Source organism: Phoca vitulina, unplaced genomic scaffold, assembly GCF_004348235.1.
Source record: "Phoca vitulina isolate PV1807 unplaced genomic scaffold, GSC_HSeal_1.0 scaffold2, whole genome shotgun sequence".
Classification (NCBI taxonomy): Eukaryota; Metazoa; Chordata; class Mammalia; order Carnivora; family Phocidae; genus Phoca; species Phoca vitulina.
Window position 1 is genome coordinate 52,556,870 of NW_022589705.1, and position 13,871 is coordinate 52,570,740.

The window sequence follows — 13,871 nt, forward strand, 5'->3', positions numbered from 1 at the left end:
GAGAGGGTGGATGAGCTATATTTGGGGTTGTGGGGAGGAAGATGAGGCCATCCTGGGAACACACCCTAGATGGGTAAAGACTTTTTCTACACCTCGGTTATGTGGGGAGATGGTGCACATAATGGGGTATCTACTGAGGTGAGAAAGGTCAGCCACATTGACTGAGTGTCTGAGTCAGCTTATGGGCACCAGCCCTCCCCTATGAGCCTGCCAGGCACACCGATTTGGTGGAGGGCTGCTCTGCCCAGGATTCGGCATCCCCACGTCTGACCTGGTCATTATTCCCAATTATCATCCATTTCAAAGAGTCAGCAGGGCAATAGCATGTACACATCAAGGTAAACAAAAGGAACTTGGATTATGAGGAACAAAAAAATCTGTCTCACATGTGGCACCATTAAAGAGCTCTGGCTGAGACATATTGTTTATAGTCAGCAGTTGTCTGGAAAATAGATGTTTACTTGTAGTGAGTATATTAAGATCTTTGCCATTAGGTAATATATATCCTGCATTGTGTCTTTCCTTACAGAAAACTATGTTGGAATAAACCTTCAATTAGCAATTCCTGTGCAATGAAAAATATTAAACAGCAATAATGTTCTATATTGGCATTTCTGCTTATTAGAAAGAGAGAGAGTGATTGAAACACCAGGAATCTTTCTTTGGAAGGATGGCCTTTTTAAAATGGTATATTCCTTTTAAAACTGCAAGTGAAAGATCTGCTAAATAAAGATTAAATTGCTTACAGAAAAAATTGTCCCTAATATTCAGTAAGGACTTTAACACACCAAGTTTCCCTGAACCATCCATCTTCTGATGAAAAGGTGTATTTTAATATGACCACATGCATCAGACTCTCTGCCTCTCTGAGCGTCTGTAGTCAGTGATGATACAGGCTGTTTCTATTACAAAATAGGAACTTGTTTCCCACAGCTCTTCTAGAACAGGGCCTGGGTCTTATCTGGCTTTTGACACATTGTCATTTCTCTGCCTCCATTTCCTTAGCGAACAGACTTGTGCCCCCACAATACCATCATAGGAATGGATGGTGCTAATCCTGTCAAATTCTGAATTCTGTTACAATCTAGCACTTAAAAGAATCAACTCGTTTATGACAAGTCCAAGATGAAGCCAGTGGACTCTTGCAGTCTGAGCAGCTCCTTCTAGGTGAGCATGTCCTTGGGTGGCGAGCGACCTATTTGGCATCTTGGTCCCCTTGTATGTAAAGGGGAGCAATAATGCTCACTTCATAGGTTTATGGTTAGGATCAAATAAAAAAATATGTAAAGTACCTAAAACAGATTCTGGCAGATAGTTCGTGTTCAATCAATTCTGTTAATATGAAATCCTCAGGTATGGAGAGGTTGGCTCCCTAGTACGTTTGAAGCTTAAATGATGGCAGCTGGCCCTACCCCTTGGCCCTTAGTAGGGGCTCAGTACCTAGTTGGTGAATAAATGAAAGACTGCTGCAACAAGCTCCTAAGTTTTCACTCCTGGATCTACCAGTCTAACTGACCAACCCATTTTGCCAGACCATACATTCCACTTTTCTTCGTCTTCTGTTTTTCTCAGTGGAACCCACCATTTCAATTAGTAGCAGGAAAAACTGTTACATATTATTCTAGAGCTTTCTTAAGCCAAATCAACAAATACTTACTGAGGGCAAGACAGGTGAGCAGAATGAGGTCAGGAAAGAGAACTCAGCATAGTTTCTAGAACACTGCTCTGCAAATATATATGGCATGGTAAAAATCTAGGACAGTGGTTTGTCTTTATTATTTCTTTTCCATTTTAAACGATCTAATGGAGTAAGATGAATCCTTACCTTCTGGTCCTGATTTGTTATTTCATTCCCTGCCAAGCACCCATTTCACAATATATGCTCACCTGAAACACTCAGACCTGCTGTCACAATAAGCAAGATTTCCTTTCTTCGTAGGTGCTAAGGAGATCTCAACAGGGCTTTGGAATCTTCTTAGATTAACTCCTTCGCTCCTTATGGGACACCTTCTGCACTCAATAATATGGGTGTTCACAATTCTGAGTAGAACTGAGGAGAGATGGATGGCATAAGGGCTACGACCATCTATTTTTTATTTCCAAACTAGTGCATCTTGCTTTCTCCCTTACAGTATTTCCTTCTTTGCTTGGTTTCACAGAAATGTTTTAATAAGAAAGTTTTGAGAATATCCTGGGATTACAGTCTTGGAATGAACTTTCATGCTCATAGTATCAGCCCCTTTAGTTTAAAACTATTCCACTTAAAAACATCTACTTATAACTACCAGCTGCTGGTTCTTTTCTCTTCATACTCATGAACGCACACACAGACACATAGAGTCTGCATATGTACACACACATGCACACCCCCCCCACATGCCCTGTGTATATGTAAACATCCAGAAGGAACAATGCGTTGTAAAAATTGTCCTGTTGAGTTTGTAATCCAGTGTGAGTTACTGAGTGCTGATAAGTAAAGGAAGTTCAACCAGACAGTTTAATCCTCCAATTTCCTGTCTTCTAATCAGCCCCTGATTCTTTTGGTTTTAAATTAGAAACATTCCTGACAATATTCGGGACAGGTGAAGGAAAATCAACTAGAAAATAAGTAAGGACAAAGCATTTATTTTACAGTCTAAAGTTCACAGGAGAAATATGAGCATAATAACAGGAAATCAAGATTTTTAAAAAGATAGTAGAAGAACATAGGCTAGCTTAAGTAACCAATCACATTTCTGAATGGAGTGCATTTGGATCATAATTTGATTTAGAGAAAAAAAATAGGAACATATTTTAAAGGATTTGTGTCTCCCTAAGCATAGTAAATGGTACTTTAAAAGATGTTTTATAAGGCTAACCTAAAGAAAGTGATAAGGACAATTTCTTAATATATGTGAGAGAAAAAAAATAAAACGCTACTTTTTTCAGATTTTGCTTGCAATCAATCGTTGCTAATACTGTGAGAAAATAATAGTGCATGGAAATCTTTGAAGTGAATGCATATTCTTGGAAATGAATATAGTCACACATATTTATAATGGCGGATAAAAATAAGACAAGTGTGCATTTAAAAATAAGCTCAGGCAGAGTGTGCAAATGCTTGAAATAGAATGTGTATAAATATGTTTATCACGGACACTTCCTTTGGAAAATATACTGGGTACCGAAAATATGATATGATTTATTATTTACTGAATCCCCTCATTTTGATTCTTTTCATTTATAGCCATTGTAGAAATTTCCAAGTTGTTTTAATCATCATCGTGAAAGAGCTAGTGCAAAAGCATAGAAAAATCTTCATTAGGCAATGTCTTCAAAAGAATATAGAAGACAATCATTAACCACAGTGGCTCAGTTGAGAATTAACAATTTAAAAACTGAAATGATAAATACAACTAAAGTTGTGAATCCAAGCAAATAACAACAACAAAAGGTTGCATGAGATATGAGTTCTGAGTTTTGCGTCTGCAGCGGTTAGGGCTGTCAATCATTCGAGAAGTAGGCTGGAGTTGAGAGTTATTTTGAATTGTTGAACACAATAAGACAGTATTTCACAGACGTACCTTGCTTGGTAAACATATATATTTACTTTTAAGAAAGGCGTTTACATTCCAAAGCATAGCATATCCTTGCTACCCAAGTATTTCCTGGTATCAAAGTCTGAGTTGTAAAAATTTGAATTAAGTGATGGATAATTCTTGACTGAAAAATTATATGGCAATTTCTAAAAAGAATGCTTCCAAAATTAGTGCTTGGGAACTGAGCATGGGGAGAGGGAGGTGGCAGGATGATTTAATAACCTTCATTTCATAGTAACTATGAGTTTTTAAATTGGATTGAAGAAGCAAGTGTATCTTGTAATTCACATAAAAATAGTCCCATAATATCTTATCAGTAAATCATTAGGAAGAGGAGGCTGTTTATTCTGCCTTCGTTTGAACGCCATGTGGGTACAATGGAGGTAATTCCACTGGACAGAATTATATTTTGAAGCATATGCATGCTCCCAAGGTGCTTCCATTTCATCTGGAGTGGAGAAAAATTTCATGAGGGTTTTCTTTAGTTGTGTGTCGAAGGCTTCAAATAGAGATGTCACAACATAGCTAGATGCAGTTGATATGCAATATCTATTTCTTGATTTGCATGATTAAAGCATTAGAGAAGTGGCTCCGATATCAAAAGATTTCTCATAAGTGGCAGCGCCAAAGGTAATTACTGTTAAAATGTACATGCTTGAACCCTGGTCGCTTGTTAGCTTCTAAGTTGTGTTTACAACTCTTTGGGTTGGAGTAAAAGTTTTCATTTGAGTTTTCGATGTCAACCCCTCTCCCACTCCATTTTGATATCAAAAGTGTATTTAACATTTCTTATATTCTATGTCTGTCGAAACGGCATCAGCTTTAACCCCAAAAAGCAATAAAAGGTAAAGAAGACCCTTCTTAGTATTTCACATTTTAAGATACTTTTTTCTTGAACAAAAGTAGCCTTTTGAAGACAAAGCTAAAATTTGTACTTAAAAAAAACACAACACACCAACCCCATTAATTTAGTCAACCAACCTTCAGTTTGTTATCAAAAAGTGCAGTTAAAACCCTACTGTAAGCTGGGCGCATTATGATAGGGGGTGGGGATAAAGAGGGAAAGAGGAGAGGGGTTGTTATTCTCAGGCTTTTATTAACCAGTTTCTTTCATTCTAGTGGGTCTTTATTATTTAGAAAAATAAAAATGATTTGGGGCTCTATCCATTCTCACCTAAAATTTTGGAGTAGGTAATGGCTGTCTACAACTGGTCCAACATATGCCCCCAAACTAAAACAAACAAACTCATTTGCCATACAAATTGTTTACGATTCATTAAAAAGCAAAATTGCATATCACGGTGCTGGCAGCTGAGGCCGAGCCTCCACGGGCGGAGGGGGCATTCACTGAGTTGCCTTTGTATGCTGGGAGGACCAAGCGGAGGTTCCCACTATGCAGCCCGGAGCCTGTGCAACCAGATGACGCATGAGGTAATTTTAAAGCTTTATTTGCCTTTAGTGTGAAACTCGGATCTTGTACTGTCCTTTGGTTAAAGAGCCATATCAGCCAGGGGCAAATCTGCATTTTTTTTAAGTTGGGGAAAATTGTTTGGGGTAGTGAGGTGAGGGTCTGGAGGGAAAGGGAGTGAATTCTATTCAAGGAAAGAGAAGAGCTAAGAGAGAATGCGAAATTTCTCTTATTTTAATTAATCCTTTTCCCCCCCTTCATCAAAGTCCTCAATTTCCCATCAATAGTGGGAAATTTACATTAGAATTATTTGTAACTGGCAAATTTAAAATGTTGTGGTATGTGGTCACCTTTGAGGGAAATAAAAAATCCATTTATTCTCTATGGTAACTTCTACAGCTTCTTTAAAGAGCACTCTGATTTCTCACCCTTTTTCAAAGCAAAGATCTAGAAGCATTGAAGTTGAGAGAAACTTCCTGTCGTATGCAGCCTAAACAGCAGCATGTGAGCTTACAGCATTGTTTATTTTTAGTCAACTGCATTGCTAAATGTTTCCACCACTTTTATATTTTATATTCCCGGCGGTAAAACATCTGTAAAACAATTTTAAATGAAAAGCAACTTCCAAGTAAACTTTACAAAAAATAAATGACAGTTTTCCAAGTTAAAAAAAAGAGGAGCATTTGGTGATCTTTGCAAGAAAAAAAAAGATAACACAATTTGCCATAAAAAGTAACAGTCTATAAAATCTACGAGCTCTTGAAATACAAGGAAGGAGAATGTCACCCAGAATATGACATCAGCGCGCAGGTTTTTTTTTTTTTTTTTTAAGGCTTACAACTTAGCTTAGAAAATAATAGCTAAACCAATCATTATATTCATTTCTGGTGTTTAACAAGCTGCACAAGGCAAAGCAATAGGCAACATCATGGCATACAAGTAAACCTTGTTCTTGCTGGCAGAAACTCTAATGGGAAAATAAGTGCCCTGAATAGTTCAGGATCTGAGTGGATAGTCTACTGCTAGTCTAATTAATCAAAAAGTGCAAGTAACATTGTCCTGAAATATTTGGCAAAGTTTCTATTGTCTAGTTAAGAAATCACAAGTTAAAATACACATGTACACACATACCCACAACCACCTTTACTCAAGGGTCCTTAGGATGGACACACTGCACCCCAAGAGCAGCCGAATAGAATCCTGCGGTAGCTCACTTTTAATAGTCTCTCAGTCCTCAGAATTCCTAAAACTTGCCCAAATGATACCACCATTGGTCCAGGAAGGGGAAAGGAGAACTCTTTCCGCAGATCATGCAATGAAACCGACCATGTCCTGTCTTGTAATTCCATTCGCCAGTCTCCCCCTTCAACACCACTCTCTCTCTCTCTCTCTCCCTCTCTCTCTCTCTCTCTCTTTTTTCTTAAACTGATATCTATGTGAAATGAGCTGAAGTTCACGGTCCAGTTAGGAACGGATAATACATTCATTGTCCTGGCAGCAAACTTTTTTTTCACTCCCTGGAAGAATTCACGCTTGCCACAAGAATAATAATTACGGAAAACTAGAAGTGCTCTGCTAACGAAGTAATCCTTAACGGACACCACCCTAACGAGGGCAGTGATGATGTGAGGACTCTCTTCCTCACAGGACGCGCATCTCCCGTGACAATAAGCTATTGTGCGCCCTCCCAACTCACTCTACCTCTTATAGATCCAAGATGTCAAAGGTTGTCTGGCCTGGTTGACCATGACATGTGAGTTAACTCATTCTGCGGCCGCATGGTAGAACTTTATTAAAACTTTATTTGTACCCAGAATAACTAAAAGATAGAGTGTGTGGGTCTTTTCCCACTCAGAGCCGGAGTTCCTCAGAGATTTAAGACCTGCTCTGAGATAAACAAATGGGGAAAAGTTAGATGAGAACTACGGGTCCCCAGATGGAAAACAGGGAGTGGGGACCCAGAGTTCTCCCACAGGTGACTTCAGGCACTCCAATTAATGGGGCAGGACGGGAATTCACCCAGGGATTGCTTCTCCCCAGCTCCAACACACGTCCTCAGAAAATACCACAGCCAAGGAAAAACCAAGCACCCCATAGTCCCTGAAAACAAAAGTAAAGGGGGCTGCGAAGCTAGAGAGAGGGAGCAAAACCTGAGGGCCAGGACGAACATTTCATTTTTCTTTTTTTTAACCCCAAGACCGACTTGGCTAAAATACCCACCTCCACCTTAAAACTTCTGCTACTTAAAAAAAAAAAAAAATTAAAAAAAAAAACAAAACCAAAACAAAACCCCAACAACTCTCAAACACTGTCCCATGGAAAACCAGGGTAAGCGTTGCTGGGAACTCGAGTCGGAGAGTGGCAGAGAGAGGATGTCAAGAGGAAGCAGTGTGAGGCTGCTTTACTGAAGAGTGTGAAAAAAATCAAATGTGAATTTGATGAATGTGAGGTCTGGGACATTTTGTCAAAGAGGGAGGGAAAGTAGAAAAGGGAAAAAAAAAAAAAAGCAGCCCCGGCTGCCAACTCACCATCCACCAAGTTCTGGCCGAGATGTCGTAGCAGAGCTGCCATTTGATGGAGCCGTCGGAAGCTTTCCCTGCCATTACGCTGTCAGCAAGCTTCATCTGATGCTAACTCACGGGAGATAAGACACCTAATTGAGAAAACATTTGCAGTGGCATGTGGGGCAACATGTAGTCCGGTCCATACCATATGGAATCATGGGTAAAAAAAAAAATCTCCTTGACAATGAACCAATCTCTCACAGACCCAGTGGCAAGGTGAAGTGGAGATGAAAAGTCTTCTGCTCCTAGCACTGTCTTCGCTCTCCTTTTTAAAAAACAAGGACCCACTGCTACACATCAAAGAGAGGCGGTTAAAATTAAGGCTTCATCACTCAGATGATTTTGGTCTGCAAGGTTTTTCCTTTCCTTCCAACAACCAATCCCCCCTCTTTTTTTTTTCCCCTTTCTTTCTTTCTTTTCTTTCTTTCTTTTTTTTTTTTTTTAAGGAGAATAAAGAGATTTAATAGGACAAAGGCAGGTAGTGGACTGCGGAGGGAGATCGCCACAGGCTATTAGCCTAAAATTTCTGCTTGACAGATGGAACTGCTTAGAGACTATCATGCGATGTTTTGGGCTTTTTTTTTTTCCTGCTCCCCCCACCCCCTTCGACTTTAGGTCTGATTCAGTATCTGTTTTTCACAGCCACTTCTCTCAAGAACGTGAGCTGTGCATTTAAAAAAATGTTTAGTTCAGTTTTCCTGTCTTACACATCTCATTGGAAGCAAAGAGAAAAGTCTAAAACTAAATCTGGGAACAGCTGAACAGGTTTTCCAAGGAGAAAAAAAAAAAAAAATTCTGGGGAAAAATATTTCTCTTTCCTTACCTTATTTTTTAAAAAATTAATTCATTGGTTAATTTGGTTGTGAAGGAACATAAACATGAGATGGTTGAGTCCCTTGATTTTTGGTTCAGCTGGCATTGTATTTAGGTGTGTTCTTATGTGAGGAAATACATTACTGATATTTCACAAGTTCTAACCTAGGCTAGGCTACACGCCATCTCTATTTTTTGGTGTTCTATTTTTTTTTAAATTAATTCTGAGCGTTTCAATTCTCTGTGAATAAAGTGATCAGTCATTATCAATTCAGTTTAACACAATTCAGGCTAAACTTGACATGAGTACTTCCTTATTCAAGGAAAATCACATCTGATTTCCTTACTGTAACCAAGCCATCTTCTTCACAGGGGTTTTTAACCGCACATCCTCTCTTTAGAGGAAAAAATAAACCACAGCACGGACCTACCAATAAGAGTGACTGTAAAAATGATTTTTTTTTTTTCCTTAAGTGAGAAGTCCGGGCAACTGCTGAATTTCAAGTCATTTTACTCGAGGACTAAGAGGGGAGAAGAAGTAAAGCGAATACCATGTATTTGTTATATTTTATTCTTTCAAACTGTGTCAAATTAGGAAGAGCAGAAATACCTTTATAAGGGCCGTGTACCGGACACATCTTATTTATTTTTTTTCTGGATATAAGCGGTTTCTTGATCCCCAAGAACCTAGCAGTGATATTACAGTTCTCTCCACAGCAGGTCTTCTATATAGGCACTCCTGAGCCTGGGGGAATTTATCTACATCATTTTCCAGGGCGATTGAACTGTGGTTATTTAAAAACTTGTGCATTTACAGCCCAACTATCCAGTGGATTTTTTTCTAGTCACATTTTCACCTGAATAATATTTCGATGAACTTATCAGGACACATTTTAAGTTCCAAAAAGGTTAAATTCGGTGGCTTTTGCTTTCCTCTTTCTAACCTCTTCCTTAGTAGGTGTTATTTTAACTCTTTAGCATAAGGTAAAATAGCTGTTTTGACAAAAATAATTTCAGTAAAGTAAATTTTATCCAGTTGCATCTGAAATGTTTTATAATTTAAAACAGGACGCCCAGACTGTTTCTACAGAATGAGCCACAAATATAACAAATAAGACATTTTTATCTCTCCCATCCCTCATTGTAATGGGGTATTTTTTTCTAATAATATGGGGGCAGAAGGTGGTATCAGGAATTATTATCAAATATGGATATTGCCATCATGCTTAGAAGCATCTTTACAGTTTTTATTACTCTGGAATTACCTCTCTTTTCAGAAAAAGAATCTGCAGCAGCATAGGAAATGTTAAGTTGCCCTCAGTGTCCACAAGCAAATGGACCTTCTGCCAGGATCTTGCCCTGAGCTTGCCAGCCAAAACATTTGCTGTCTTGTGTAACTGCCGTGTCATTAAAATGACCTGATCTTTCTGCAGTTTACCATTTCGAGAAAGAAAAGGAAAAATGCTGGAAATTCTACATAGAATGTAAAATAGCATAAAACAGAAAAAAAAAGGGGGGGGGGCAAGGGAATAAGAAAAGAAATGAAGCAGAATTACGCATTTGAATCAACCTATTTCGTCCTTTCCTACTTGCCTCTGAAAAGCAGACAAAACCAAAATTTTTTCGCTTTAGGGTCTTCTCAGCGTTCTCCAGGGCAAGGAGGCACATGGGCATTTTGGATTCATGGGGCCACAGCCTTAACAATTTCTAAGTTTGTCCCACAGCAACCTCTGAAGTTGGAGGTGTCTCTTATCTGAGCTACTGCATTTCTGAGACTCGGAACACCCTGTTCATGCCCATTATTTATGAATGAATGGGGCACAAGGTAAACTGGAGGCCAGATTTTACTTTGTATATGATGGAATACCTGGGAAGGTTTTACAGAAGATGACACAGTAGCTTTGAACAAAGAAATGAGAAATATTATTGGATAATAGTGTTTTAAATCCAGAACAATTAGGTGCATTTAACTTTATCATTGTTCTCTAAGAGGCTGGTGGATGCTGTCCTTTCTCATACGGCAATCAGTCTTTTCACAGTGTGGCCCGTTGTTAATAGCCTTAAAACAAGATTAAATAAAACATGTTAAATATTGCAATTATTGTGGGAAATAAAATTATTTGGTGAGCATAATGGGGAGCAATTCAAGCATTTAACATGATCCAGGAAATGCTACTCCAAACAATTGCATTTGCTTTATGCATTTTTCCCCTTTGATTGCTGACAGATGCCTCTTTGGAAACAAACATCTAAATGGTTTGCTTTCAGTCAGAAAAAAAATATAACAGAAAGTGGCTACATGTTTTGAATTTAACTCTTGTCATTTGAATACTTCTTTCCACTGCACGTGAATGAATCTGAGACAAAAACAGGACCCTCATCAAGAAATAACCCCATCAGGATTTGGACTTTCTGACTTCCTTTGAACATGTTTTATCAGAAGTGGGAATCCTGCAGCTATGAAGTCAAGTGGTGGGTTAAACCGCTGGGCATTCCGCACGGTATGAGGAATACGGTCCGGTGACTGTGGGGGAGCATTAGAAAGGGAATTGTTTTCTTAGAGCATGAGGCCTCTGGAAAAGAGCAAAGTACTTTCCAGACTCTTTCTGGTTCTTGTGGCCGAAGCACCCCAAATCAACTACCCCCTTTTGATGAATGGGAAGAGCCCGAGAGAGCTGGGGGGGCGGTGGGGGGATTCCCATCTGTATCTTTGCTGCAGTGCGCTTGGATAAAAACCTCAAAGACTCTGCTGCCAACAGGTGTACAATACCAAGGAGGGACTTGGGTTTGTCATATGTTGCTAAAAGGCAACATGAAATGGAATATTAATGATTTTCAGAGGCTGGAGAGTAAGCAGAGTGGTTGCGAACACTGTTTCTGAAGTTCAATGGTCCATATCCTGGCTTGGCTTGTTACTAACTGTGTGACCACTCCCTGCTTACTTTACCTCTCTGATTCTCTGTGTCCTAAATAGGAAAATGAAAATAATTCATTAGTTAAGTGGATAGATGGATAGATAGATAGATACAGTTATTTAGCAAAAATATGCATGAAGTCAATAGTTCCTATATGTAATGAGTGCTCAAGTTATTGTTTTGGTATTGATGTTTTGTTATTATTCCTCTGTTGAGCTAAATCCCCTCTCTTTCCCTTCTGATTCTGGTGAAGCTGGGTTAGGTCTCTTCTCTTTGATCTAAGAGTCTAATAACAGTCTAATAATCTAATAATCTTCTAATAATCTGTACCTTGCCCCGTTGCAGCTCTTAGCACCATCTATGCGTTCTTCTCATATTTGCACAGCTTTTTCTTTCACCTTGGCTCAGACTATTGCCCCTCCTAGTGCATCATCTGCCTTTGCAAGTTAACTTCTGTCTCTGAGACCCCTGTCCACAGTGATCTCTAGCACCTTTGAATTCCTGTTGCCTTTCTTATCTGTATGATTAATTGGTACTTCACATAAATTCACTACATTGTTATTTATCTTTAATGAATATATGTCGTTCATTCATTCTTTCACCCATTTAACAGCAACTCCTGCAATGTAGGCAACTAAATTTTTTTTTTCTCCTTTTTTTCAAGCTTTGTTTCCAGAGTCATTGGAAAATTGAAACTCTAGGAGAAGAGTAACTTGATTTTGAATGTACCATATAATAACAGCTAACATGTATTGAGTACTTTCCCTTAAAGCCAGGCACTGTTCTGAGATCTTTTTATTTTCAGGTAGGTCCTTATGATATAGGATCTATTATTAACCCCATTTATAAATTAAAAAAAAAAAAAACAGGCTCAAAATTTGAAGCAACTTGTATAGGGTCCGGGACTTAGAGGTGGAAGGATTCAAGCCTAGGAATTATGACTCTGGAGCTTCCCCATTCTGGTGTTGCCTCTAAAACCATGAAAGAGGGGAAATAACAGGACTTAGCACCTGCTATATGCCAGGTAGTTTTTAAGGTACTTTGGGGTATGACAAGTCACTTAGCCTTCACAAAAACCCTAGGAGGTTTGTATTATTGTTTTAAATTTGGAGGTCAGTGTCAAAAAGTAAGAGTCTTGCCTAATGACATGTACTAAGCAAGAAGAGCAAAGATTCCACCCTATGTCTATTTGTCTAAAAGGTTTTTCCTATTCTAATTAGGCAGCTCTCAGAAGATTTTTAAAAATTTCTTTTGTAGAGTTGGATGCTGGGCTTAACAAATATGTATGGCTTTGAATCTCTAGGCTCTTAGAAATCATGAAATTAGAAATGTATACTTTTGCTTACACCATAGAGGAGTTTGGTTTAGGGCAATGGGTATTTAAGACTTCTTTTTTAAAGCCTGTATTGAAGGGGGATTATCTACTATTAATACCTAGGTCTTTTCTCTAACCTTAATCAGGTGGAAAATCCTAGAATGGTGCTCAGGACATCAGTGTCTCACCCTGAAAATGAGTGTGTACTCACACGGAAGCTTTGGAATAAGAGGAAGAATCTACACAAAAGGAGAGACAGTCTAGTCCCTCCAAAGTACAGAGAAATGCCAGGGTCTTTGGTGGCAGATTTATCCCTTCTTGATGAAAGTAGCCAAGTCTTCTGAACAGGTACACATCATTACTGGGCATGAGCGTGGTGACTTAAAAAAAAAAACAACAAACAAAAAACCAGTGTCCCAAGTCACCTGGCATGGTTTTCTCACCGTATGGCAGAAGCAAATGCTACAAAGCTGAAAAGGGCAAAATTGAAGAAAATGCCAGGGGGTCCAGACAGCCCCATCCATTTTAATGATATGTCCAGAGATTGCCCAGATTTTTGAATTAGGATATGTATATATGTATATATATATATATATATATTTTTTTTTTTTTTTCCTCAAGAAAAATATTGATAATTTTTTCAGCAGAAACTCACCCTCCAAACCCAGCGGAGAATTCATTTCCTTCCTAGTGGCAGGTCTTGTACCTCATTTCCATTTAGAAATTCTTTGACTTTGACTTTCTCTGCATTTTCGGTTAACGAGCTGCCACCCAAGATTGGACTAAACCCTCTGCCCCTGTTAAAATGGAAAAGAAGGAACACCGCATGCAACACAACCCTCTAATAAGTACATTCACCACTTCTATGCAAGGCGCTTAAGAAAACGCAAAGGTTAATATATTCTAACTAGATGTTGGGTATAGAATGTCAGATCTGTCAAATTTCATTATAACTTGCTGCTCGTTGAAAAAGATTTGATTTCTTTTGCCACTGTCCTACTATGCTCAAGTCACAGACTGCCAGCAGCAGCCCACTGAAGACCACAGGCTGGCAGCGAGTGGGCTCGGGTGGGACACCAGCCGCAAGGACCATCTGCTTCCGATTTCTAGCTGAGCCAAGATGTGCAGTGAAGTGCACGCCGTTCACCAGGCCAGCTTCTCCCCTGCTCAAGTTATTAGTGTTACAAGTGAAATGATCTTTTCCAAACGGCAGGGGAGCTATAATCCTTATGGAACAGGACCTTAAAACACGCACATGCACCCACAAAACACATGCAT

General features: G+C 39.0%; 1 protein-coding gene and 1 long non-coding RNA gene across 3 annotated transcripts in view; one reads left to right on the forward strand and one right to left on the reverse strand.

Moving 5' to 3' along the window:
• The window catches only part of NFIA (nuclear factor I A), a 562,687-nt gene extending 554,547 nt beyond the window's left edge, over window positions 1-8,140 (reverse strand). The window contains exon 1 of one of the 2 annotated variants that reach the window (XM_032427631.1): window positions 7,515-8,140. In XM_032427631.1, the coding sequence (XP_032283522.1) occupies window positions 7,515-7,610 (96 nt within the window). In that variant the 5' untranslated portion in view covers window positions 7,611-8,140. The remainder of the gene's footprint in view (window positions 1-7,514) is intronic. The other variant, XM_032427635.1, reaches the window with a different exon arrangement.
• Window positions 8,141-10,598: 2,458 nt separating this feature from the next.
• On the forward strand, window positions 10,599-13,139 carry LOC116646767. The gene is made up of 3 exons (XR_004302212.1): window positions 10,599-10,835; window positions 11,943-12,083; window positions 12,740-13,139. It is a non-coding gene; the product is annotated as an uncharacterized LOC116646767 (long non-coding RNA).
• The last annotated feature ends 732 nt before the right edge of the window (window positions 13,140-13,871 follow it).